General features: G+C 41.2%; 1 protein-coding gene across 2 annotated transcripts in view; it reads left to right on the top strand.

The window, feature by feature from the left end:
• arhgap10 (Rho GTPase activating protein 10) overlaps nt 1-16119 on the top strand; it is a 168063-nt gene extending 151944 nt beyond the window's left edge. Inside the window, exons 21-23 of one of the 2 annotated variants that reach the window (XM_034187655.1) lie at nt 10109-10210; nt 11699-11790; nt 13317-16119. In XM_034187655.1, the coding sequence (XP_034043546.1) occupies nt 10109-10210; nt 11699-11790; nt 13317-13405 (283 nt within the window). In that variant the 3' untranslated portion in view covers nt 13406-16119. The remainder of the gene's footprint in view (nt 1-10108; nt 10211-11698; nt 11791-13316) is intronic. The other variant, XM_034187656.1, reaches the window with a different exon arrangement.
• The last annotated feature ends 7741 nt before the right edge of the window (nt 16120-23860 follow it).

The following is a 23860-nucleotide window of genomic DNA, read 5'->3' as shown; positions in this document are numbered from 1 at the left end:
GTACTACTGCAGGAAGTTCTCTTAAATCAAACAAACACTATTTACAAACAAAACTGTAAGTTCCTGTGGTTTTTGCCTGAAACCCAATGTCATGAAAAAGTCTGGCTGTTGATAGAATAGGTAAATTTCCATGTTTGGGCGATTTGGGTGGTACCAGACGTGTGCAATCTTATGATTATTTTCCTTTGTATTTTTGCATGAACATGTATTTATTTCTTTAATTATATACCTGTTTTCTTTTTGGGACTACAGTAAAACTTGCCTAAACCATCATCATATAAACCTACATTTGCACTCACCGGATGAAAGCAAAAGTCTTTTGTATGGTTTTCCATGTAACCACCATATAACTAATTTTCGCTTACATTGGACAAAATGTTGAGTCCAATCACAATGTATTTCCATTAAAAAACCCCTTGCATGTACCAGAAAGAGGAGTCTGGACGTGCTCAGTAACAGAGGTATGAAATTAAGTTCAACACTGACACTCGCAAATTTGAGGAAAGTTCAAAAAATGCTGCTTGACGCTCACCTGTTTCCAATTAACCTGTGGAATGTTCCAAACAGGTGTTCTTTGAGCATTCATCAACTTTCCCAGTCTTTTGTTGCCCCTGTCCCAGCTTTTTTGAAATGTGTTGCAGGCATCCTTTTCAAAATGAACAAATATTTGCACAAAAAGAAAAAGTCTTTCAGTTTGAACATTACATATCTTGTCTTTGTGATGTATTTAATTGAATTGAATTTAATTGAATTGAATTGTATTTAATTGGTTGAAGAGGATTTGCAAATCATTGTTTTCTGTTTTTATTTACATTTCACACAATGTCCCAACTTCATTGGATTGGGGTTGTAGAAGGAAAGGTGATGTAACACAGTGGTAAACATACCACTGTCCCAGCTTTTTTGAAACGTGTTGCAGGCATCCATTTCAAAATGAGCAAATATTTGCACAAAAACAATAAGGTTTATCAGTTTGAACATTATATATCTTGTCTTTGTGGTGTAATCAATTGAATATATATACTCAACAAAAATATAAACGCAACACTTTTGGTTTTGCTCCCATTTTGTATGAGATGAACTCAAAGATCTAAAACTTTTTCCACATACACAATATCACCATTTCCCTCAAATATTGTTCACAAACCAGTCTAAATTTGTGATAGTGAGCACTTCTCCTTTGCTGAGATAATCCATCCCACCTCACAGGTGTGCCATATCAAGATGCTGATTAGACACCATGATTAGTGCACAGGTGTGCCTTAGACTGTCCACAATAAAAGGCCACTCTGAAAGGTGCAGTTTTGTTTTATTGGGGGGGATACCAGTCAGTATCTGGTGTGACCACCATTTGCCTCATGCAGTGCAACACATCTCCTTCGCATAGAGTTGAACAGGTTGTCAATTATGGCCTGTGGAATGTTGGTCCACTCCTCTTCAATGGCTGTGCGAAGTTGCTGGATATTGGCGGGAACTGGTACACGCTGTCGTATACACCGGTCCAGAGCATCCCAAACATGCTCAATGGGTGACATGTCCGGTGAGTATGCCGGCCATGCAAGAACTGGGACATTTTCAGCTTCCAAGAATTGTGTACAGATCCTTGCAACATGGGGCTGTGCATTATCCTGCTGCAACATGAGGTGATGTTCTTGGATGTATGGCACAATAATGGGCCTCAGGATCTCGTCACGGTATCTCTGTGCATTCAAAATGCCATCAATAAAATGCACCTGTGTTCTTCGTCCATAACAGACGCCTGCCCATACCATAACCCCACCGCCACCATGGGCCACTCGATCCAAAACATTGACATCAGAAAACCGCTCACCCACACGATGCCACACACACTGTCTGCCATCTGCCCTGAACAGTGTGAACTGGGATTCATCCGTGAAGAGAACACCTCTCCAACGTGCCAAACACCACCGAATGTGGGCATTTGCACACTCAAGTCGGTTACGACGACGAACTGGAGTCAGGTCGAGACCCTGATGAGGACGACGAGCATGCAGATGAGCTTCCCTGAGATGGTTTCTGACAGTTTGTGCAGAAATTCTTTGGTTATGCAAACCGATTGTTTCAGCAGCTGTCCGAGTGGCTGGTCTCAGATGATCTTGGAGGTGAACATGCTGGATGTGGAGGTCCTGGGCTGGTGTGGTTACACATGGTCTGCGGTTGTGAGGCTGGTTGCATGTACTGCCAAATTCTCTGAAACGCCTTTGGAGACGGCTTATGGTAGAGAAATGAACATTCAATACACGAGCAACAGCTCTGGTTGACATTCCTGCTGTCAGCATGCCAATTGCACGCTCCCTCAAATCTTGTGACAACTGTGGCATTGTGCTTTGTGATAAAACTGCACCTTTCAGAGTGGCCTTTTATTGTGGGCAGTCTAAGGCACACCTGTGCACTAATCATGGTGTCTAATCAGCATCTTGATATGGCACACCTGTGAGGTCGAATGGATTATCTCAGCAAAGGAGAAGTGCTCACTATCACAGATTTAGACTGGTTTGTGAACAATATTTGAGGGAAATGGTGATATTGTGTATGTGGAAAAAGTTTTAGGTCTTTGAGTTCATCTCATACAAAATGGGAGCAAAACCAAAAGTGTTGCGTTTATATTTTTGTTGAGTGTAGGTTGAAGAGGATGTGCAGATCATTGTATTCTGTTTTTATTTACATTTTACACAACGTCTCAACTTTGTTGGAATTGGGGTTGTACATGTACCGTAACGTTGGTCTGGAGGTTGATGATTGTATAAAGAAGCTGAGCTCGTTGAGGGACAAATTAATCCAGAAAAATCCACTGTTCTTGCAACAAATTGAACTTTAAAGGGTAGCACGTTCTTTGAAGTCATTGCATGGCCATGGAGCTGGAGAAACATCTCAGGCTTTAGGATTTTAAGGTACCACTCTGCAGCAGACTACATTTGACCCAACCAAATGTAATCTTTTTAATGCACATAATGCCTGGCGCTTATTTAAGGCAGGCATTTATTTTTTTCATACAAAGTTTTGACCCGGTCATTACGTGAGGCAGGTTCTGATTCAGGATTCCCCGTAGATATTCAGCGCCTCAAAACTGTAATAAATCCATTACATACATATATGGATTTTGTCCATTTTATACATGTAATAGATTTAGAATTTAACGGCTAAAATTCACTGGTCCACCTGAATCCATTATATGCGAGTTTTACTGTACGTGCATCCTTCTGAGATAAAACAGCTTGGTGCCAGCCGTAAGCCTGGACAAATGGGAAACATTGGCATCAGCAAGGATATCGGGCGCCAAAACCTTTGTCAAATTCATAAATGATATCACATCACACCATTTAGTACTGGAAACTGCATGCCTCTTCATTACTGGTAAGGAGTCAGATTCTTGGTTTCTTGGTATATAAAACAGCTGGGCAACCTGATTCTGGTCTTTGAAAGTATATTACGATCTTTTTGCCTGCAAACGTTATTTACAGGTTACAGTTTCAAATTTTTGCACAGCACTCACATGCAGCCTCCATTTACTGTATTTAATCATGTTTTCAGAAGCTTAGCTCGGCCTGCTGATGGGTAAAAATAACGGATGAGCAATTCAATGCTTGTTGCTATTTTTTTTTTCTGAAATTACAAATGATTTCTCTTGGATTGGCTTTGCTGTAATTGTGAAGGCAATTTTGGGATAAATTCATTTACGTCTGGTACATTTATGAAGTTTCTAGGGCAGCCATGCTGCATTCAGTAATTTCCCCTGTTTGGTCTTTAATTATTTATATTCCCGTGTGTGTGGGGGGGTTCTTCATTGATTTCAAAAATCTTTTCCAGCATAAATCAGTTAGAGTGGGTGATAGGTTTTTCTTTGTTTGTACATTTGTCGTTTGATCAGTTTTATTGTTAATTGTCTGTCTGCATGGGTTCACCTGCTGGTGTGTGCGCAGTGTTGGTGCTTCTCCACGCTCCCTTCTCTTGGCTATGACCCAGGCAGACAGTGGATGTGCCTGGGCCCAGGTTAATGAGTGGATTTGCTGCACTGCAGCTCACTGTTCCCCCATGCTGATGTGGAGCAGCTGAGCACCACAGCGGCCCACAGTGCTGCAGAGCCATAACTCACCCACAGTCAGGGCGGGCCCAAACCGAGCAGCCACCGCTGGGGATGGACAGCCTTGCTAAGAGGAAGGCGGAGACGCAGAGCGGGAAGTGAAAGCATGAGCCCAGGACACAGTTGCACCGAATACTGAGCGCTGTAGTGTGTTCACCTCCACCTATGTGCAAATACAGACCCCTTGCTATGTTTCCCCTTAAGGCCGTTTCTTTCTCTTTCCACCAGTGCCAAACACAACCACTATTCACAACATCCTCTCAACCTCCCCAGCCCCTCCCCAGCTGCTCCCTCTAATTGCCTTTATTAACGTCTCTATGGGAGCGGCAGCTAGGAGCAATTTGCTCATTATGTGCTGTATTAGCACTGGCCCTGGGGCAGGCATGGAACACAGAGGGATGCTTGGCTTACGCTGCTGATCTCCTCTGCTCCACTCTGACATTAACTGGACCCCTGCCTCCTTCCTGTAGGTTGGTTATAGACTGATTTGACTCCAGTCACTATAAAGTTAAAACTAACAAAAGAGGCTGATAAACAGTTTAGAAGTGGCAGTGTTAACTGGATATGTGCAACTTTTTGCACTAAATATGAGCTGTGGCACACATTTGTTTCTACATAGTATGTTGATGCATAACACGGCTGTATTTTTCTCTTTAGGTGTGTAGCTGTGTGTATGTGTGCGTGCAGTGTATTTTCATTCAGGCAGCTTTCCACTCAAAGGTATAATCCGTCAGAATTCAAAATGTAGTGTGAAAAGAACAAGTATATGAGGGTGATTCTTTAACTATGGGCACTGTTGGTCTTGTAAATGTAATTTCCACCACACCATTGCCTTACAATATAAAGCGCCTTGGGGCAACTGTTTGTTGTGATTTGGCGCTATATACATGTGCTCTGTCACTGTTTATCTCCATAGAAACTACCCAAACAATCTTTCATACAAACTGTTTAAAGGGACATTACAGTGTTGTGGTGGAAATTACGGCAATAGCGTGGGACAACTACATTTTGTTTAAAAAAATCACAACAGTTGTATGACATTGAATGCCCCAGTTATGTTTTGATTATTTTACTGATATTTTATTGAGATATTTTAAAACATAAGAAAAAATGTTTCTTTACCATTCATTTTTATCATTGAAGATCAAAAGTCTGGGTGTGGGACAAGCACAAAACGGCAATATTTGCATATAATGATGCTGAAAAAAGGTGAAAAAGTCATCATAGACTACTAGAACAAATTTCTTAACACACTTTCATTGTAAAGATAACTATAAAAGTGTGAAATTTCCCCTTTATTCTGTTTTTCATACAATATGATCAAAGGACATAATAAGTGCCCGTGGTCTAAGAATCACCCATGAACCCTTGAGCTATTACACTTCTGATACCAAATTTAAAAGTAAAAATTTCAGGCTGCTGCATATACGAGGTCTATTAGAAAAGTATCCGACCTTATTATTTTTTCAAAAACCATATGGATTTGAATCACGTGTGATTACATCAGACATGCTTGAACCCTCGTGGGCATGCAAGAGTTTTTTCACGCCTGTCGGTTACGTCATTCGCCTGTGGGCAGTCTTTGAGTGAGGAGTCGTCCACCCGCTCGTCGATTTTTTTCATTGTTTAGGAATGGCTCAGAGACTGTTGCTTTGTTTGATAAAAATGTTTTCAAAACTGTAAGGCACAACTGAGTGGACACTATTCAATAAATTCAGCTGGTTTTCGGTAAAAATTTTAACGGCTGATGAGAGATTTTGGTCTGGTAGTGTCGCTTTAAGGACGGTCCACGGCGCCTGATGGCGATCTGCGCTTCGAGGCGGCAGCGTCTCGCCGTTTCAAGTTGAAAACTTCCACATTTCAGGCTCTGTTGACGCAGTAAGTCGTCAGAGAACAGAGAACTTTCAGAAGAAGTCGGCATGAGGAGTTTATTCGGACATTCCATTGTTAACGGTCATTTTGTAATGAAAGAACGTGCGGGCAGAGTCGCATGTCGGGCTGGACCCGACCGCGGGGGGTCGCGGCAGGAAAAACACCTCCGTTGGAAATCTTAACGGGCAAGTTGGAAAATGCCCAAGCTGTTAAACAATTTCTCAGTTACTCACTTGTTGAAAGCCATTAAAAGCCGCCTGAATTCTACAAATGGTTTTCAACACGGAGGTGTTTTTCCTGTCGCGGCGCACACAGATTTGCCGAGTCGTCACGGAAACGACTCGGCGAATTTGCGCGTACGTCTTTCATTAAAAAAATGTCCTTAAACAGTGGAATGTCCGCATAAATTCCTCATGCCGGCCTCTTCTGAATCTTCTCTGTTCTCTCACGATGTCCTGGGTGAATTAAGCCTTAAATTAGGATGTTATCAGCTCGAAACAGGCCGACGACAGCGCCTGGAAGCGCTGCAGGACATCCCGCTCCGTGGGAGGTCCTTACACCGACAGAATCACCCCATAATCTCTCATCAGCCGTTAAACTTTTCACAGAAAACCAGCTTAATTTCTCGAATAGTGTCCACTCGGATATTCCTCACAGGTCCAGAAAAAATTTTGATAAAGCAACGCGCGCCGTCTCGAGCAGCGTGTGAAACAAAGGAATTCAGCCGAGAGGGCGGGACCACATCTCACTCAAGGCCTGCCCACAGGGAAATGACGTCACCGACACGCGTGAAAAAACTCACGCATGTGCTCGAGGGTTCAAGCATGATTGGTGTAATCGCATGTCATTCAAATCCATATAGTTAAAAAAAAAAATAAAAGGGTCAGTTTATTATCTAAGAGACCTCGTAAAAAATTTCTAAAATTATGTCCTTGAAACTCAGTGAAAAGTGATTTCTACGTGACATAAATGAAATAAAAATATAAAAGTCAAAGCAATGGGTTGCATAAGTAATTGCACTCTTTAGTGTAACACAAGTATATCATCACTTTTACAGCCAGTTTTCTTCAGACAAGTCAGGAGATTGATGTATGAACATTTCCAAGTTCCTGAATATGTCCTGATCTTCATGATATGAATCATTAACAAATGCAAACCATATGTACTGCACGGTAAATCAGTCTGGAGGAAGCCATTCTCAAAAACAGTGTCCTTTCAAGAAACAGAGTAGTGAGGAAAGCCACCAAGACACTCTCATAACCTTGAAGAAGTTATAGGCTTCTGTGGGTGCGATTGGAGAAATTGTGCATAATCTACGTTTTGTATTTTGCATCACCAGTTTTACAGATTCATGAAGTGGCAGTGAGGTTTTTCTTGAAAAGAAGTCTTGAAACAGAAACTGAGGCAGCTCCGCCAGGCCAAAGAGGATGCCTACAAAAATGGCAACAGCTCCTGTACAAGAAGGCTAGCAACACGTTCACAAAGGAATCAGAGATCAGAGTAGCAAGGAGGAGCTACTGATAGGCTGAAAATACAAATCTCGGCCAACAATCCTGTGGCAATGTGGAGAGGTCTTCAGCATGTCACCAACTACAGGAGACCATCCCCCCTACCTGTGGAGAACCCCTGACTGGCTGAGGAGTTGAACATGTTTTATGCAAGATTTGAAAGACTCCCTTACACACCCCTTACCCACGCCAACAACAATGGACTATCTGCTCCCTGGACACCTCTTTTGCCCTCCCCCTCCTCTCTGCAACCCCACCCACACTAGCAATTTGTGAAGAGGACGTTTGCCAGCGGTTTTGCAGACAAAAGATCAAGAAGGCTCCAGGACTTGATGGTGTCTCTCCCTTATGTCTGAGAGCATGTGCTGATCAGTTGGCTCCTATCTTCACCTAGATTTTCAACAGATCTCTGGAGCTGTGCAAGTCCCCTGCTGCTTCAAACGCTCCACTACTATCCCAGTCCCAGCTCCATAACAGGACTAAATGACTACAGGCCCCTCGCCCTGATATCTGTAGTCCTGAAGCCCTTTGAATGGCTGGTGTTGAGCCACCAGAAGGACATCACAGGAGCCCTGCTGGACCCCTTGCAGTTGAGGATGCATTTCATCCTGCAGCACCTGGACTCTGCAGGGGCGTATGTGAGGATCCTGTACGTAGACTTCAGCTCGGTGTTCAACACTATCATACCTGACCTTCTCCACAAAAAAAACTCTCCAACCTCTCTGCGCCAGCTCCCACCTGTCAGTGGATCTCCAACTTCCTGATGGACAGGACACAGCAGGTGAGGCTGGGGAGCATCACATCCAGAACACGGGCAATCAGCACTGGTGCCCCTCAGGGATGTGTGCTTTCCCCAATCGTCTTCTCTCTCTATACGAATGACTGCACCTCAGCAAACCCCTCTGTTAAACTCCTGAAGTTTCCAGATGACACCACCATCATTGGTCTCATCCAGGATGGTGATGAGGGTGCATTCAGACAGGACGGTGAACAGTCGGTCCTCTGGTGTGGTCAGAACAAACTGGAGCTGAACCCGCTCAAGACTGTGGAGTTGATAGTGGATTTCATGAACCCCCCCCCCCATCCTCAGCAACACTGTCTACTGTGGACATTTTCCGGTTCCTGGAATCCACTCTCTCCCGGGATCTAAAGTCGACCTCCCACATAGACTCCATTAGGAAAAAGGCACAGCAGAGGATGTGCTTCCACAGACAGCTCAGGATGTTCAACTTGCCCAAGGAACTGCTCATCACCTTTTACACATCCATCCAGTCTGTCCTGTGCATCTCCATCTCCGTTTGGTTTCCCTCTGCCTCCAAACATGACAGGCACAGACTTCAACGATCTGTCAGGTCTGCTGAAAAAAAATTATCGGAGCCAGCCTGCCCTCCATCCAGGACTTGTACCAGTCCAGGACCAGGGAGTGAGCTGGTAACATCTCTGCAGGCCCCTCACACTCTGGACACACACACACTGCTTAAACTACTCCCCTCTGGTCGTCGTTGCAGAGCTCTGTACATCAAAATTCCTTAAAGCTGTAGTAACAGTCCTTATTCTCTGTGAAGCCCGTAAAATTTTCACCGAAAGCCAGATAAATTTTTCAAATGGTTTCCAGGTGCCAGTCTCTAACAGCTTCTGAAAAAATTCTGATGGAAAAAAGTCCAAATCATTCCGCCATTTCCAGACAATGAAAATCCGACGAGGGGGCGGGACCACTCCTTCCACAAGGCGTGCTCACAGGCGAATGACGTCACCGACAGGCGTGGAAAAATTCACACATGCGCACGAGGGTTCAAGCTTGTCTGACGTAAAAACATATGAATCAAATCCATATAGTTTTAAAAATAAATAAAAAGGTCCGTTACTTTATTGACAGACCTCGTATTTATGCATGCTCTTACAGAGTGCAGTTCAAACCGGAATCAAATTCCTTGTATTCTTGTAGATACATGGCGAATAAAGGCTATTTTGATTCTGAAACTTAAGGTACAGTTTGCCAGAAGGGCAATGGGAGATGCAAGCCTAGATTTAATGTGGTTTGTTATATGAAAATCTGTCTCTACACCATTCCATTATGAAAACTGTGCCTGGTAATGCAATAAGCAAAAGTTGCACTGTTTTCCAGTCGCAGCCATTGAAACCTTTAACTTCTTCAGCGTTGTCTGGGTGTCTTTCTCAGCAGGCAAGTGTGTCTTCTTTGCCACACTGTGCATCTTTAAAAAGTTGCCCTTTGCCTTCTTTGTAGCTGTTGTTTCTAACCCAGTATTTGGAGTATTTATTTCAGGTACTGCATCATTTAACCATTCGGTTTGTTGTTGTGGGAAGTTTGAAACCATGCTGTCTCTGTGTCTGTTTGGATTTGTTGGCTGAGAGGGAAAATGGATTCTGTCAATCTGTGGGGAAAAAAAAAACAAAGTGATCAACCACATTTTTAATCAACAATCTCTTGTACGTATCTCATGCAGTCAGGTATTCAGAAAGTACAAATCACCTATAGTACTTATTCCACAGAATATTGTATATAGATATATAGATTATATAGATGTTTTCATTGGAAAGATATCTTTTTTAAGTCAATAGACCCCTACGGAATCTGTTATAAGGTAGTGTGTTTTGTTTTGTGTAGATGCGGAACAGCAGCAGGAGCCTGGTCTTCCTCTGGAGCATCGGGAGAGAGTAAACATGCTGCCATCAATGTTTCCTCTGAAAAAGAGAAGCCAGAGGAGAGGTAAGACGGGCTTTTCCTGTCCTTAGCATTATCTGCCTGTGCTCATTTATTTCACTACTACTTTCTGTGATTGCAGTTAATTATTACTTTTCTTTCTTTATTTCTTTCTCTTGGTTTTACACACCATTTTTGTCATACTCTGAAACCTTTCCTGCACTTGCAACAAAATTTGACACTTTCTACATAATTACTCACTCCTCTTATCTTGCATGTGTTCATACTTTGTGTGTCGAACATTTACTTGTGCCTGTGCATATCAATATTTTTACTCGCTCCCATATATTTCATGTATTTCCTGATTTTTCTGTTACCTTTGAGGGACCTTAGTGCAGCATGTATTTTTGTGTGCAGCAGGAGCAGCATCTCCCTTTTCTGTCAGACCTCTGACACACACACACACACACACACACACACACACACACGATATCTGAATAAACTAGTCGGGACTCTGCACATGAATCTGTGGCTCTCCTTCCTTCCGTTTATGACTTCATTTGCAGTGCTTTCAGATGCCCCAGAGGAAATTTCCACCAACTAGGTCATTCTATAAGCAATCCATTAACATCATTTTCATATAAATGCACAGCCTTATTTTTTCACGTATTTATTTTTTTATTCAGAAACACGGTTCCACAAGAGTACATTCTTCTGAAATTCTGAATTCAAGCGCTCGGCTGAATATTGTTGTATTGACAACTCAGAGACCACAAACTTTTTTTTTTTCCCTCTCCCCGTTCCAGTTTGTATATCTTCTGTCTCCTCTCTCATCCTACATTGTTGCTGCTCTACACAAATAATATGAAATATTTATCAGGGCATCGCGTGTTGAAGGCACAATTTCCACATGGTAATGTTGCTGGCATTTGAGATAACTGCTTGCAATGGCGGGCAAAACAACCTTTCTGTAGATTCAGTTCTTCTGTTTGGTTTTTGGAAGCGGAATGGCGTAAACCTGCCTTTTTTACTAACCTTTGCAGAGCAATTGAATGCGATTTCTTTGATGACGCCCTTTACATCAAACTGACTTCAAATGCCGCTTCTCAGCTCACAAAAGTGAATTTAAAAGCTGGCACACGTTGGACGGAGAATTATATTCTACTTCTTTGTGTGCAAACCTGCTTTCGCAACCCCAACACTTTTTGATTATCTCGCCACAGATGGTTGTCTGCCGGGTGGACCTGATGTGTGTGTCTGCTTTTTTGCAGCTGATACAAACAGCCCTGCATCGTATTGTGTCTCTACATGCGCACGGTTGTGTTTGTAGCCCCACCCCTACCCCTGCCTGCTTAGATTTGGGATAAAGCATGACTAGAGTGTGTGTAGCAGCGCGGCTCCTCTTTGAGTACTTTCACTTATTTTCCAGCATGGCCCATTTCTGCTGTTTCAGGCTAGTGAATGAATGAACAAGCAGGCCCTGGGCCCAGATTGAACCAAGCAGTAATCCTCCCCAAAAACTCCGCCAGCTCGCTGATTGCCTTCATTTTTCAGTGTCACCAGCAGGAGAGCCAAGGCAGTGTACCCATGTGAGGCTGAGCACGACTCTGAGCTCTCCTTCCAGGTCGGCGCAATATTCAATGCCGGTAAGTGTTATCGCCTACACCAGTCGCTCACTCAGAACCAGCTCTGGCATATTGGATTCAGAGGAAAACCGAACACCCAATCTGATCTTCAGCCGAACACAGAGATGAGAGAGAGAAAGATGGAGAGTGGGGCAGGAGGTTTGACAGACATAGATTTACTGTGCAGCGTGTCTAGAAAAGGTCTTGGCTGAGCTTTAATCACTCTCAGAGGAAATTAGGATTTTGTCATCCCTACACCCCCCCCCCCCCCCCAAAAAAAAAAACAAACAAAAAAAACTCTTTTGCAAAACACTGATGATATACTGTAGATGTACTGTCGTCCTCACATGTGGCCCTGCAGGTGTATGGTGATTATTCAGGTATCATCTTTTGGGCAAGGTTGGCCTCAGCTGTCTCAAACATCTGTTATCACACATACTGTATTGATCTGATCTGAAGTTGGATAGAATCATTCAAAATTTGAAAGAAGTGTGAAAATGTGAATACTAGTGAAGGTTTTTCATACAGAAACAGGAGACGTGATCCAGTAAAATCAGGTTTAGTGTGCGTTTTTGTTTGTGGGGAAGATACACTATTCTTATCTGAATTTAATTAAACTTCACACCTAACCTATGACACTCCAACAGCAAATGTTTATATGACTGGCCTCCAAATAGCGATTCAGTAAACATCGTTGAAATAACTTGCATTTAAAACTCTGAATTAAGAACTTGTGATGTAATAGAAAAACAACCGAAATAAGAATAAACAGCAAAATAAATAGTGTTCCCGCACCTGATGTGTTTGTGAAGTACAAATTTTGTATGAGATTGTGATATTCTTTGACATTTTGTTAAAATACGTTCATATCCACAGAGCATGTTTAACTATTTTTATTTACATTTTGTCCTTTTCAACATTGACCTCATTGTTATTTCTCGTAGAAAGTTCAAAATGTTTTTATGAATTTTATGTTTATGGGCAAAAAATGAAAAGGGCTTGAATACTTCCATAAGCATCTCTATTTACACTGAGTATATAATTCAAACATAATTCCTCACCATGAACACAAGTGTCTTTAAGAATTCCAACATCTACTGCTGGACAGATTCTGTGAGTAGCTATGATACAACATGGCAAAAAAAAGAGAATTTTGAAACACAATTACAGTCTAAAACCATTCAAGTTGCACATTGATTTACAGAGGCAGGCAAAGCATGACTTTATGCAGACAAAATATAAATTTGACTTCACTTTGTATTCGCAAATCAACAATTTTGAAAAGGCATGTCAGCCAGGAACGTATTGTTTATTGACGGATCTGCCACACTAAACTCTTTCGGAGATCTCGGATATGTTGGAAGCTGCTGACATTCTGCTTCCAGGGAAGTTCTTGAAAAGTTGAAAGATGCAGATGCAACTCGCTGCAGTGCCCTTAAACGGTTCTGTATAATCGGCTTCTTCTCTGCCCTGCTAACTTTGACTCGTGCTCATGGGAGCCCTCACTGCCGTTTCATCCCACTTTGACATCGTGTCCTCTCCTGCAGTGACCCAGTCTCGAGAGCCTGGCTGGCTGGAGGGGGAGCTCGAGGGAAAGAGGGGCCTCATCCCTGAAAACTATGTGGAGATGCTGTAGCCTTAACACAAAAACTATTTGGACGTTATCCCCTTCACAGATGGCAGTAAGCAGATGCATGTGCCTCAACTGTCAAGTCTTGTTATCCAACCCCCCACACCAAGTTTTTTTTTTTTTTTCAGTCAGGTGATTGTCTCAGAGTTTCACTTTGTGTTTTGACTTGCAGCTTGAGCCTGTGATGCATGCACAAATGCATTTCTTTGTTTTAGTTTTCTTTGCTTTTGTATTCTCATGAGTTGTCCAATTATAATTGCAGTCTCAGTTTACATTGACAATGTGCAGAAGAAAGACATATCCAGGCAACTTTGTAGCAGCATCTCTCTTTTCAAAGTTTCACTGGCTCCTCTGTCAAACTATACATGGTATCCATGAGGCTGATCCACAGAACAGTTCAATATATTAACAGTTTATCTCCATCAGTACCCATTTCACTGCAGTGGCACTTTGTACCAAGTCCAGCAACTTTTCACCTACTTGACACTGACGCACGACGCATGAATTTACTTTCAACAGTTGTGTGTGTGAGACATGACCACCAGAGCACCCAGTAAATCTATATATACGGGTATTTATGAAAATGAGCTGGTGTGTTGTTCACTTAGTTCACTTAGTCATGTCCATAAGTAAATGGACAGCAACACAATATTTGGAATTTTTCCTCTGCATGCCACTATAATGGACTTGAAGTTAAATGATGTGCTTGCACTGTAGACTTTTATCTGTAATTCAGGAGTTTAACAGAAATATGGTTATTTGTATGCTTAGTTCCTCCATTTTCAGAGAGCATAAGTAATAAGACAAACTAAATGTGACTTTTACAGCTAGTTTTCTTTAGACAGTGCGGGGATAGAGAGAGTTCTCAAAAATGCTGGGTGAAGCCACCAAGACTCCCTAACAACACTGAAGGAGTTATAGTCCTCTGTGACTGTGATTGATTGAAACTATGCAAATTGCATAGTGCATGGGACACCCAAGCCTAGATTTGAGCAGTTTTGGATGAAAATCTTTTTTTTTTTTTTTTTTTCTTTCTTCCCAACATGAAGCTGTGACTGATGATACAACAGACAAAAGTTGCAGTATGCTCAGTTCTTCCTGGCACACCCTCAGAAGCCTATATTCTCCATCAGAGTTGTCATTGGTGTATTGGTGGCTTCCCTCATTAGTGTCCTTTTGCACACCCAGGTTTTGAGAACTGATTGCTGTAGTAAAATCCAAGACACATTCAGCAACTTGGAAGTGGTCATGTATCCATTCACAGACTTGTCAAAAGGGATTATTCATATTAACTATTCTTGTCATTGTACTTATGGTACTTATTGCCACTAAAAATGGGCGGAACATGAATAAAATGGCTGCAATTCCTGAATGGTTAATGTAATATTTTTGTTAAACTCAGTGAAGTCTACACTGACTGTCCAGACATTGAAGTCTGATTATTTCAACTCAGTTGCAATGGTGTACAGAGGCAAAATTACAAAAACTGTCACTGTACAAATACTTATAGACCTGACTATATAAAAGGTAGGGGTTGAATGATACATTGTGTATCATACTAATCATATCTGTGGGGCCTATATTAAACTGTATCACCCCCTCCCTGTTCGACTACATCATGGAAGAAATAGTAATTTCATGCACAAGTATCATAAGTAATTTATAAAATGCACTAACAGGAAACGGATCACATCACGTATTACAATTTATACTTTAGAAAAAATATACACATTCACCACAGGTTACTTTCTACATAATTAGTGTGAACAGTGATGTAGTTGAGTATTGTGAAATGTATGTAATCACGACAGGTGTCTCGTGATGCATCTTGTGTATCATATCATGTCACTAGTGTATCGTTCCACCCCTAAATAAGGGTTGCCTTTAGTCATTTTGAAAAATACATGCGTACTGCAAATAAGGCACATTTCAGTTGTAATGTAATTTATTGAATTGGCACAGTGGCTTTTGAGTTTTACGCTTTACTGTTTTATTATACACTCCATTTCAGACAAGCATCTCTGATGCCTGAAGAATTACATTTTTATTTTTGTAGTGGGACCTGTCGATTTAAAGCACTAGCATAAGTCCACAGTGAGCCAAAGTCAGTTTAAATGCAGAATAAAGAATGAGTCCAAGTATTCTTTTCAAATCATCTGTTGGGAAAAAGTGTTTTTTGTTTTAAAATGTTTTTTAATGTTCAGAGCAATGAAACAGTTTTTTTATCTTCATTTTCTCTGACATATGTGATTAAACAATACCGTTTATTAGTCACCCACATCATACAGTATTTAAATGTTTCATACCCATTCTGTGATGTTTTAATTCGGGAATGTTAATGAATGCCAAAGATATTTCACAAGGCTTTCTTTAGAGATGGTTAACTTTTAAGGTGGTGTTTTTCGTTTGGAATGGTTTGAGCATGTACCCATCACATAGTATATTTCATCCCTTTGCTGTTCAACAAGACATTTTAATTTTTCTGAAAGCTTTGCTTCAGTGGATTGTATTTTGTTTTTTTCTTTCTCTTTTCTTTTTTGAATTGCAGTTGCAATAATTTAAGACATTGATTTATGTTTGCAAAGGGCCTCAACTTCACTTGCATTTTTATACTTTTGAGTATCATTTTGATCAATGTTAAACATACAGTTTTGTTTTGTTCTTCATTGTATTATGTGTTCCTGCAGTAAAATAAACATTTTAAATAACTTAAAATTAAACACAGTTTTTGGGAAGTTTTATTTCAAACACGAGTGTCACAGGTTTCAGTAAAATTAACAAATTGTGATAGATTAGTTCCCCAAAATACCATATTGGCCTGAATGCCAGATAAGGTTTTGTTCCAGAAAATAGATCTGAAAAATACAAGGTTGTCTTCCAGTCACAGACTTGACTTCCCACTTTGTAAAAATCCACAACAGTAGGTGCTGACAGTAACCCTGAAACTTTTTTTTTCACAACCACACATAACAGCCTAAAGCAAAGTCAGTGAATGAGTTGCGAACTTAGTTCTTCATTTTAATGGCACAATCACTTATCTATGTGATTTTAACATAATCACCACAGGAACTAGCATCAAACACTCTCAAATAACTTAATATCAGTTATTTATCATTGCAGTTCTCCCAGACTTTTTGTGCCCTGCTGCTCTGATGTCAGAGTAAACTCCTGTTTATTGCTGCTGACATGAAACAACACCACTGTTTTTTTTTTTTTTTTTTTTTTTTTAAATTGAACCCGAAAATGATTATTTTTACTACTTAAACTGTATCAGGAGTAGTCTTGGGTATCGAGAACCGGTTCTTTTCAGGTATCGTTAAGTAATGATTCAATCCACCAACATCAATAGCCTTTTTGCTTAATGAATTCCTTATCGGTCCTTCAGAGCGGCCGTTATTTTGAGGGCGTTGGTCGGGAAAATGATAATTTCTCTATGTTGATTACAGACCCCACAGCGGGTCTGTAATCAACAGTTTCTGCAGTGCGGATCTGCTTGAACCAATGAATCAGTGCTCCGATCCACTGCTTGGTTTGATCTTTGCTTCGCTGCTCTTCAGAAGCGGCAACTCCGCTTCTTAACACCTCTCAAAGCCATTAAAATATGTCAATCGTGAGTCACTTTTGTGCGGATTAAAATGACTAACTGGGACTCCTGTCTTGTTGGGAGAAAGAAACGAGAATTGTCCTTGGTTCCATTGCTCCAAGCTCTGCGCAGCTCTCTGCCGCTCGGAATTAATAACTTTAAAGTAAATTGACTTTTAAATCAAATGACACCTCTTTCCAAACGTTGTAATACAAACAATAAACTGCAATCGATCAAAATGGTTTTTTCCTCCCAAAATGAGACATCCTGTGCTGATGTGCAGCAGCCCAAGACTGTATGGCTGCGGGCCTGCAGACTCCAGCAGCCACCTGAGTTCAGTTCAGATCATTGTCTGAAAGGAAATGCTTTTGACAAAAACTACAGATTTTGTTTGTTTCTATATATGTCCAGAGATCAAGGATCCAGTGACCAATTTTATATTTATTTACTTTAAGACTCACTAAAATGTTGTTTACATAGAAAACCTGTAAAGCCTACTTGTAGTACACAGAAAATTCACAGTAGGCATTGATATGGGAATCGAAAAACAATCGGATCGATATGCGGAATCGGTAATGGTATCGATATCAATAAAATCTTATCCATATCCATCCCTAATCAGGAGAGATTTTATCTTAATGAACACAACAGCATAATCACACTACATCATGCGTTCGTATTTGTCCTCCTCAGAACAGTGTGTATCAGACTGCAGACATACAGTGAGGAAAATAAGTATTTGAACACCCTGCAGTTTTGCAAGTTCTCCCACTTAGAAATCATGGAGGGGTCTGAAATTTTCATCTTAGGTGCATGTCCACTATGAGAGACATAATCTAAAAAAAAAAAAAAAAACATCCATAAATCACAATGTATGATTTTTTTTTTTTTTATAATTTGTTTGTTACTGCTGCAAATAAGTATTTGAACACCTACCAACCAGCAAGAATTCTGGCTCACACAGACCTGTTAATTTTTCTTTAAGAAGCCTTATTCTGCACTCTTTACCTGTATTAATTGTACTTGTTTGAACTTGTTACCTGTATAAAAGACACCTGTTCACACACTCAGTCAATCACACTCCAACCTGTCCACCATAGCAAGAACAAAGAGCTGTCTAAGGACACCAGGGACAAAACTATAGACCTGCACAAGGCTGGGATGGACTACAAGACAACAGGCAAGCAGCTTGGTAGAAGACAACAACTGTTATGATTATTTATTAGAAAGTGGAAGAAACACAAGATGAGTCAATCTCCCTCTGTCTGGGATTCCATGCAAGATCTCACTTTGTGGGGTAAGGATGATTCTGAGAAAGCTCAGAACTACACAGGAGGACCTGGTCAATGACCTGAAGAGAGCTGGGACCACAGTCACAAACATTACATTAGTAACACATGATGCTGTCATGGTTTAAAATTCTGCAGGGCAGCAAGGTCCCCCTGTTCAAGCCAGCGCATGTCCAGGCCCGTTTGAAGTTCACCAGTGACCATCTGGATGATCCAGAGGAGGCATGGGAGAAGGTCATGTGGTCAGATGAGACCAAAATAGAGCTTTTTGGAATCATCCTCTAAACTTACCATGTTTAGAGGATGAGAACAACCCCAAGAAAACCATCCCAACCGTGAAGCATGGGGGTGGAAACATCATACTCAGGGGGCGCTCTTCTGCAAAGGGGACAGGACGACTGCACCGTATTGAAGGGAGGATGGATGGGGTCATGTATTGTGAGATTTTGGCAAACAACCTCCTTCCCTCAGTAAGAGCATTGAAGATGGGTCATGGCTGGGTCTTCCAGCATGACAGTGACCCCAAACACACAGCCAGGGCAACTAAGGAGGGGCTCCGTAAGAAGCATTTCAAGGTCCTGGAGTGGCCTGGCCAGTCTCCAGACCTGAACTCAATAGAAAATCTTTGGAGAGAGCTGAAACTCCAAACCTGAAAGATTTGGAGAAGATCTGTATGGAGGAGTGGACCAAAATCCCTGCTGCAGTGTGTGCAAACCTGGTGAAAAACTACAGGAAACGTTTGACCTCTGTAATTGCAAACAAAGGCTACTGTACCAAATATTAACATTGATTTTCACAGGTGTTCAAATACTTATTTGCAGTAGTAACATACAAATAAATAATTTAAAAATCATACATTGTAATTTCCGTAATTTTTTTTTTTTTTTTTAGATTGTCTCTCACAGTGTTTCTGTGTAGGCTCTCAGTTGTCCAGGTGGCTTCCATAGTAGAGAAGCTTGAATCTTCGATTGGACTGGGTTGTTTGATGCGAGGACGTTTCGCTTCAAATTGCAGGAGCTTCCTCAGACTTCTGTCTTGACTCTTGTAGAGAAGAATAAACTGAAGCCAACAAAAGCTGGAGTTTTAAACCTAACCAGACCCCTCCTACCGAGAGGCAGACTGCTGTAGGCTAGTGACTAAACAATAGCTCTAATTATCACCTATTGTGCTCTAATTAGCACCCTCCTAATGACAGGGCAGCTGTCCCTCCTAATGATGGGACGGACCCTCTCCTGATGGTTCCCTTGATGACTCTGCTGATGATGTGAATGACTCATTACTATGAACAAAAGACTGAAACTGCTTTGACCTGAGTACCCCATTGTAAACAGGGGATAAAGTGTGTATCAGACCCCCTCCCCGGTTAAGGCTGGGTTTCAACCGTTTCACAAAGAATGCCTCCTTGACCCCTCTCTCAAACCATTTCTTCTCTCTGGCTAATATTTTAACTTCCTTGTCCTCAGCTTTTGTTGGCTTCAGTTTATTCTTCTCTACAAGAGTCAAGACAGAAGTCAGACTACCAGAGCAAGAAGTTTAGCTGAGGAAGCTTCTGCGATTTGAAGCGAAACGTCCTCGCGTCAAACAACCCAGTCCAGTCGAAGATTCAAGCTTCTCTACTATGTCTCTCACAGTGGACATGCACTAAGATGAAAATTTCAGACCCCTCCATGTTTTCTAAGTGGGAGAACTTGCAAAATCGCAGGGTGTTCAAATACTTGTTTCCCTCACTGTAACATCACAACTCCCTGTTAAGTTCCAAGCACCCAGAGATAGGCTGGGGTGACCCTGTTGTTTTTTGTTAGGATTTTCTTTTTTTTTGGTCTGTTTCTGGCCATTGAAAGTGATTTTTTATTTTTAAATTCTTAACAAATGTTGTTCGTTGTTTTCCCTCATTCCTTCAGGAGCTTTTGGGTATTTACCCACATAAGTCCTGTATGCACAGAAGGTTCCACTTGAAGAATTAACTATCTTCAGACAGTCACCTATTGCTGATATTTGGCCCCAGTTTGCATCCTGATTCGAAAATTGAGGAAATCTGGCCTGATTTATTAAAATAACAGGCAAAATTTGTATCAGTTATTAATTGATTACTACTTACAAACTGTAGCTGATGATTGCGAGTATTGCCAGTTACTGCCGAATATACCAAGTGCGGTCTAGTTTCAATACACAAGCATTTGTGCATATGTGCCAGCATATGCACAACGCTACTCCTGTGTTATTCCCACACTTTTTCACAAAGCGAAAATATGTCTTTACATCCCAGAACTGTCTGTTGAAGAGTGTGACATGCTTTTCATTTGTGTTCAAGAGAAGACTGAGGAGGAGGCTTCTGCTTAGGTCGTTGGTCCTGATTACCTACTTTACCTACTTTTGCAAACATATTACCAGCGCGCTACACAAATGACTTCTGACTATTCACTGTTTTGGAACTCTGTGTATCCCAATTTCATACTTTTATCTCCCCCTTGTATGAAATACGGGGGATATAGTGATCAGAATGTCTGTCTGTCTGTCTGTCCATTTCCACTTGTTTGCACAATATCTAAAGAACCAGTTGACCAATTTATTTCATGTTTTGCATAAGGGTGTACTTGGATGATTCCGTGACACCAGTTGATTATGGTTACGGTGGGGTCAATTTCAAAGTCACAGTGCAATATTCAAGATATTGTCATTGCCACCCTTGTTGTATCTCAAGAACCAGTTGACCAATTTCATTCATATTTAGCATAAGGATGTACTTAGGTGATCCCACAAAAATTTGTATTACTGATTTGTGGGAACCCGTGTGATATGTCATCTTCTAATGACTCATATTTAAATTTCCGGATCACTCAGTGTTCTACAATGCTTCTTTACCACTGTTTACACCCAGTTTCAGGCTGTGATTGGATATTTTTGCACCAAAAAAGGAGAGTTTGGCATCACAAATGACAATGGGAGACCACCTTTACATGGTAGGCCAGTTTGCACTGTTTATTGCATCACTGTTTATGTGCCTTTATTAACATTATTTACAGATAAAAGCCATTACTTAAAAAAAAAAGACTTGGCCTCTAGAAAGTGTTTTTCCAAAACTGTCTTGAAAAAGAGGGCGGGGGGGAGTCATCTTGTCATCAGAATCATCCCATATTCTGTCCAGTATGGTAAATAAAGACTGACAGGTAGTGGATTTATTGCCACATTATTTGTTGAACATCAGTCATAATGAGCTTTGTTGCTTGAATTTAGTTAGGAAGATCTGTCCATTTTTTTTTTTTCCTTACACAGTATGAAATCCAACACTGTCTATTTTTGATGACTCATGCATTGTGACACTGAGCCGGGCCCCAGTTTCCTACAGTATCTAATAATAAAATCACCAGTGAAATGAGGACACATCCTGCAGCAAGCGTAATGTAACGTAAGCCTTCCTCTTTCTATTGACCTGCACTGCTCCGTCTCACAAAATACGACTTCTAAAATAACTTTACAAGAGGATTAAGGGTGAATTTTAATCTTTCACAGCATAATACAAACAATAATCCACCTCTACCTGAATTTTCACTCATGTTAATGTCTAGACTACTAATGTCTAATTTGCATCCCAAATGGCCTCCAAGTTGAGTGGTTTGGCCTTAGTTTCAGGTTGCCACACTCAAGGTTGTTAGTAAGTGGGCCAGTGTGCAGTTTTTTTCACCACAAGAATGCACATTGTGCATTTTAAATAATTTTTAAAACTGTAGGTCGGTGCCAGTTGGTTTTGGTGTAGCACACGCTGTGCATCCACAAGTTCCCTGAAGCAACTGCAGACGTGAAGATTACATAATGAAATGAGGCAGAGCTAATGAGGAGGGCAGAATATTCCCAACCACTGCCGCCCACCCCCACGGCCTTTCATCGTCTTCCCTCCGCCAGAATATGCTGAATCACAGAGACATCCACCCTGACTGCCTCTCACTCTGCTTTGGACTGTCTATCAGAAACCAAGCCATATTGCTCTGCCTTCCTTTTCTTCCCCCTGTCTACCTGTCTGTCTCTCAGGAGTAATTAAATTGCTTCTCTCTTTCTTCCATGTCTTCCTTCTCCTGTTTCCTTTTTTATTCTGTGCATCAGTTTGTGTGCTGCAGTTCTTTGTTCCTCCAGAGAGCTGATGTTTTCATATTTTCACCCTAAGTGTATGTTGGTTTATTTATCACAAGTAAGGGGATTGCATCAGGTTTGGGAGCATGCACTAGTGTCACCATATCCACCACATGAGAGAACCATCTTGGGTCCTGAAAGGCAGATACTTGGTTCGTCCCCAACTCTCAAAAGTAACCATCTATCTGCGCAACCAGGAGATACATGCTCATCATCGTGGCCTTCCCCAACCACTGCGGTCCCCAACACTGAGGCACCTGTGTGCTCGATGTTGCCCAGAGAAACATGCCACTTGGCCAAAATGTCATAGCTGAAGTTCCCTCAAAAGTGATACTCCTCATCCAAATCGCCAGTAACCACTCGTTTAATGCAGTCATTCCAGCAGTACCCAAGGATTCTCCAAAGAGACCTAGTACCAAAGACATTTAGTTGACACCAGTTAGCATCAAAATCTCCCAACCTCACAATCTTCCCAGCCACCCCTTGATCTCAAAGGCTGAGGGCCCAGACACGAGCGTCACTGCTGAAATACTTGAATTTTGAAGTTTGACACTTTGACTTCAAATAGTAATTTTTGCCAGGATGCTGTAAAATAGTCTTAATAACACCTTGAAATAGGGTTTTACTGGTGTACCTTTTTCAAAGAACCTGCTGAGGACATGTGCTCCCATTTATACTAGATGCCATGGAAATTTGTGGTAAATCCAGAGCATTTTGTGAGACAGGATGAATAAGGTGTGTTTTGGGCATGTGCCAGTATAAAACCTCTATCAGTATGTATGCTACCGCTAACTTTATTTTTCATATTGGATATTGAAAAGAGGGAACTCCCACACACTGTCCTTCACTTGCAGCAAACATCGAGGAGCTCTTGACACATTTGAATTAAGTGGAAAAGCCAGGAAATCTCTCTAGCTTGACTGTGACTTCAGTGCATAAACGTTTTGCCAATGTATTCATATAGTTTGTTTTGTTTTGGTCATCCTGTTATAAGTATGAGCGCACATATAACCCTCAGTTAGGTTACCTTTTTTGTTAATTTCTTCAGCTTTGGAGGATGTCACAAGTTCACTTTTACACCCCTCTCCAATCCCCTTTACTTTGTTTTTTTGTTTTAGGTCCCATTTCCAATACTTTTTTTCAACCACTGCTAGCTCAAATGACACTTTGCCGTATGAGTATAAATCTTAGAAGTGTAACAACAAACCGATACGTATCAAAAGTCAACTTTAAAGTAATAGATATGATTATATTGATGCGCAGATCCCTGAATCAATCTAAATGTACTCTGAGCTGGTTGATGGCTCGATAAATGTGTAAACTTCTCATGTCTTCAAATGTTTGTAAAAGTTCAAAGATTGGCATGAGGCACTGGCTAAAGTGATCAGAAGAGCATTTAACTTGTGATGTAAAAACAAAATCAACATGTCTGATAGTGGTAGGTGACATAATGGCAAGATGTAC

Source organism: Thalassophryne amazonica, chromosome 15, assembly GCF_902500255.1.
Source record: "Thalassophryne amazonica chromosome 15, fThaAma1.1, whole genome shotgun sequence".
Taxonomy (NCBI): domain Eukaryota; kingdom Metazoa; phylum Chordata; class Actinopteri; order Batrachoidiformes; family Batrachoididae; genus Thalassophryne; species Thalassophryne amazonica.
The sequence above is the reverse complement of the archived record's forward strand: the minus strand, read 5'-3'. Positions and strand labels throughout refer to the sequence as shown.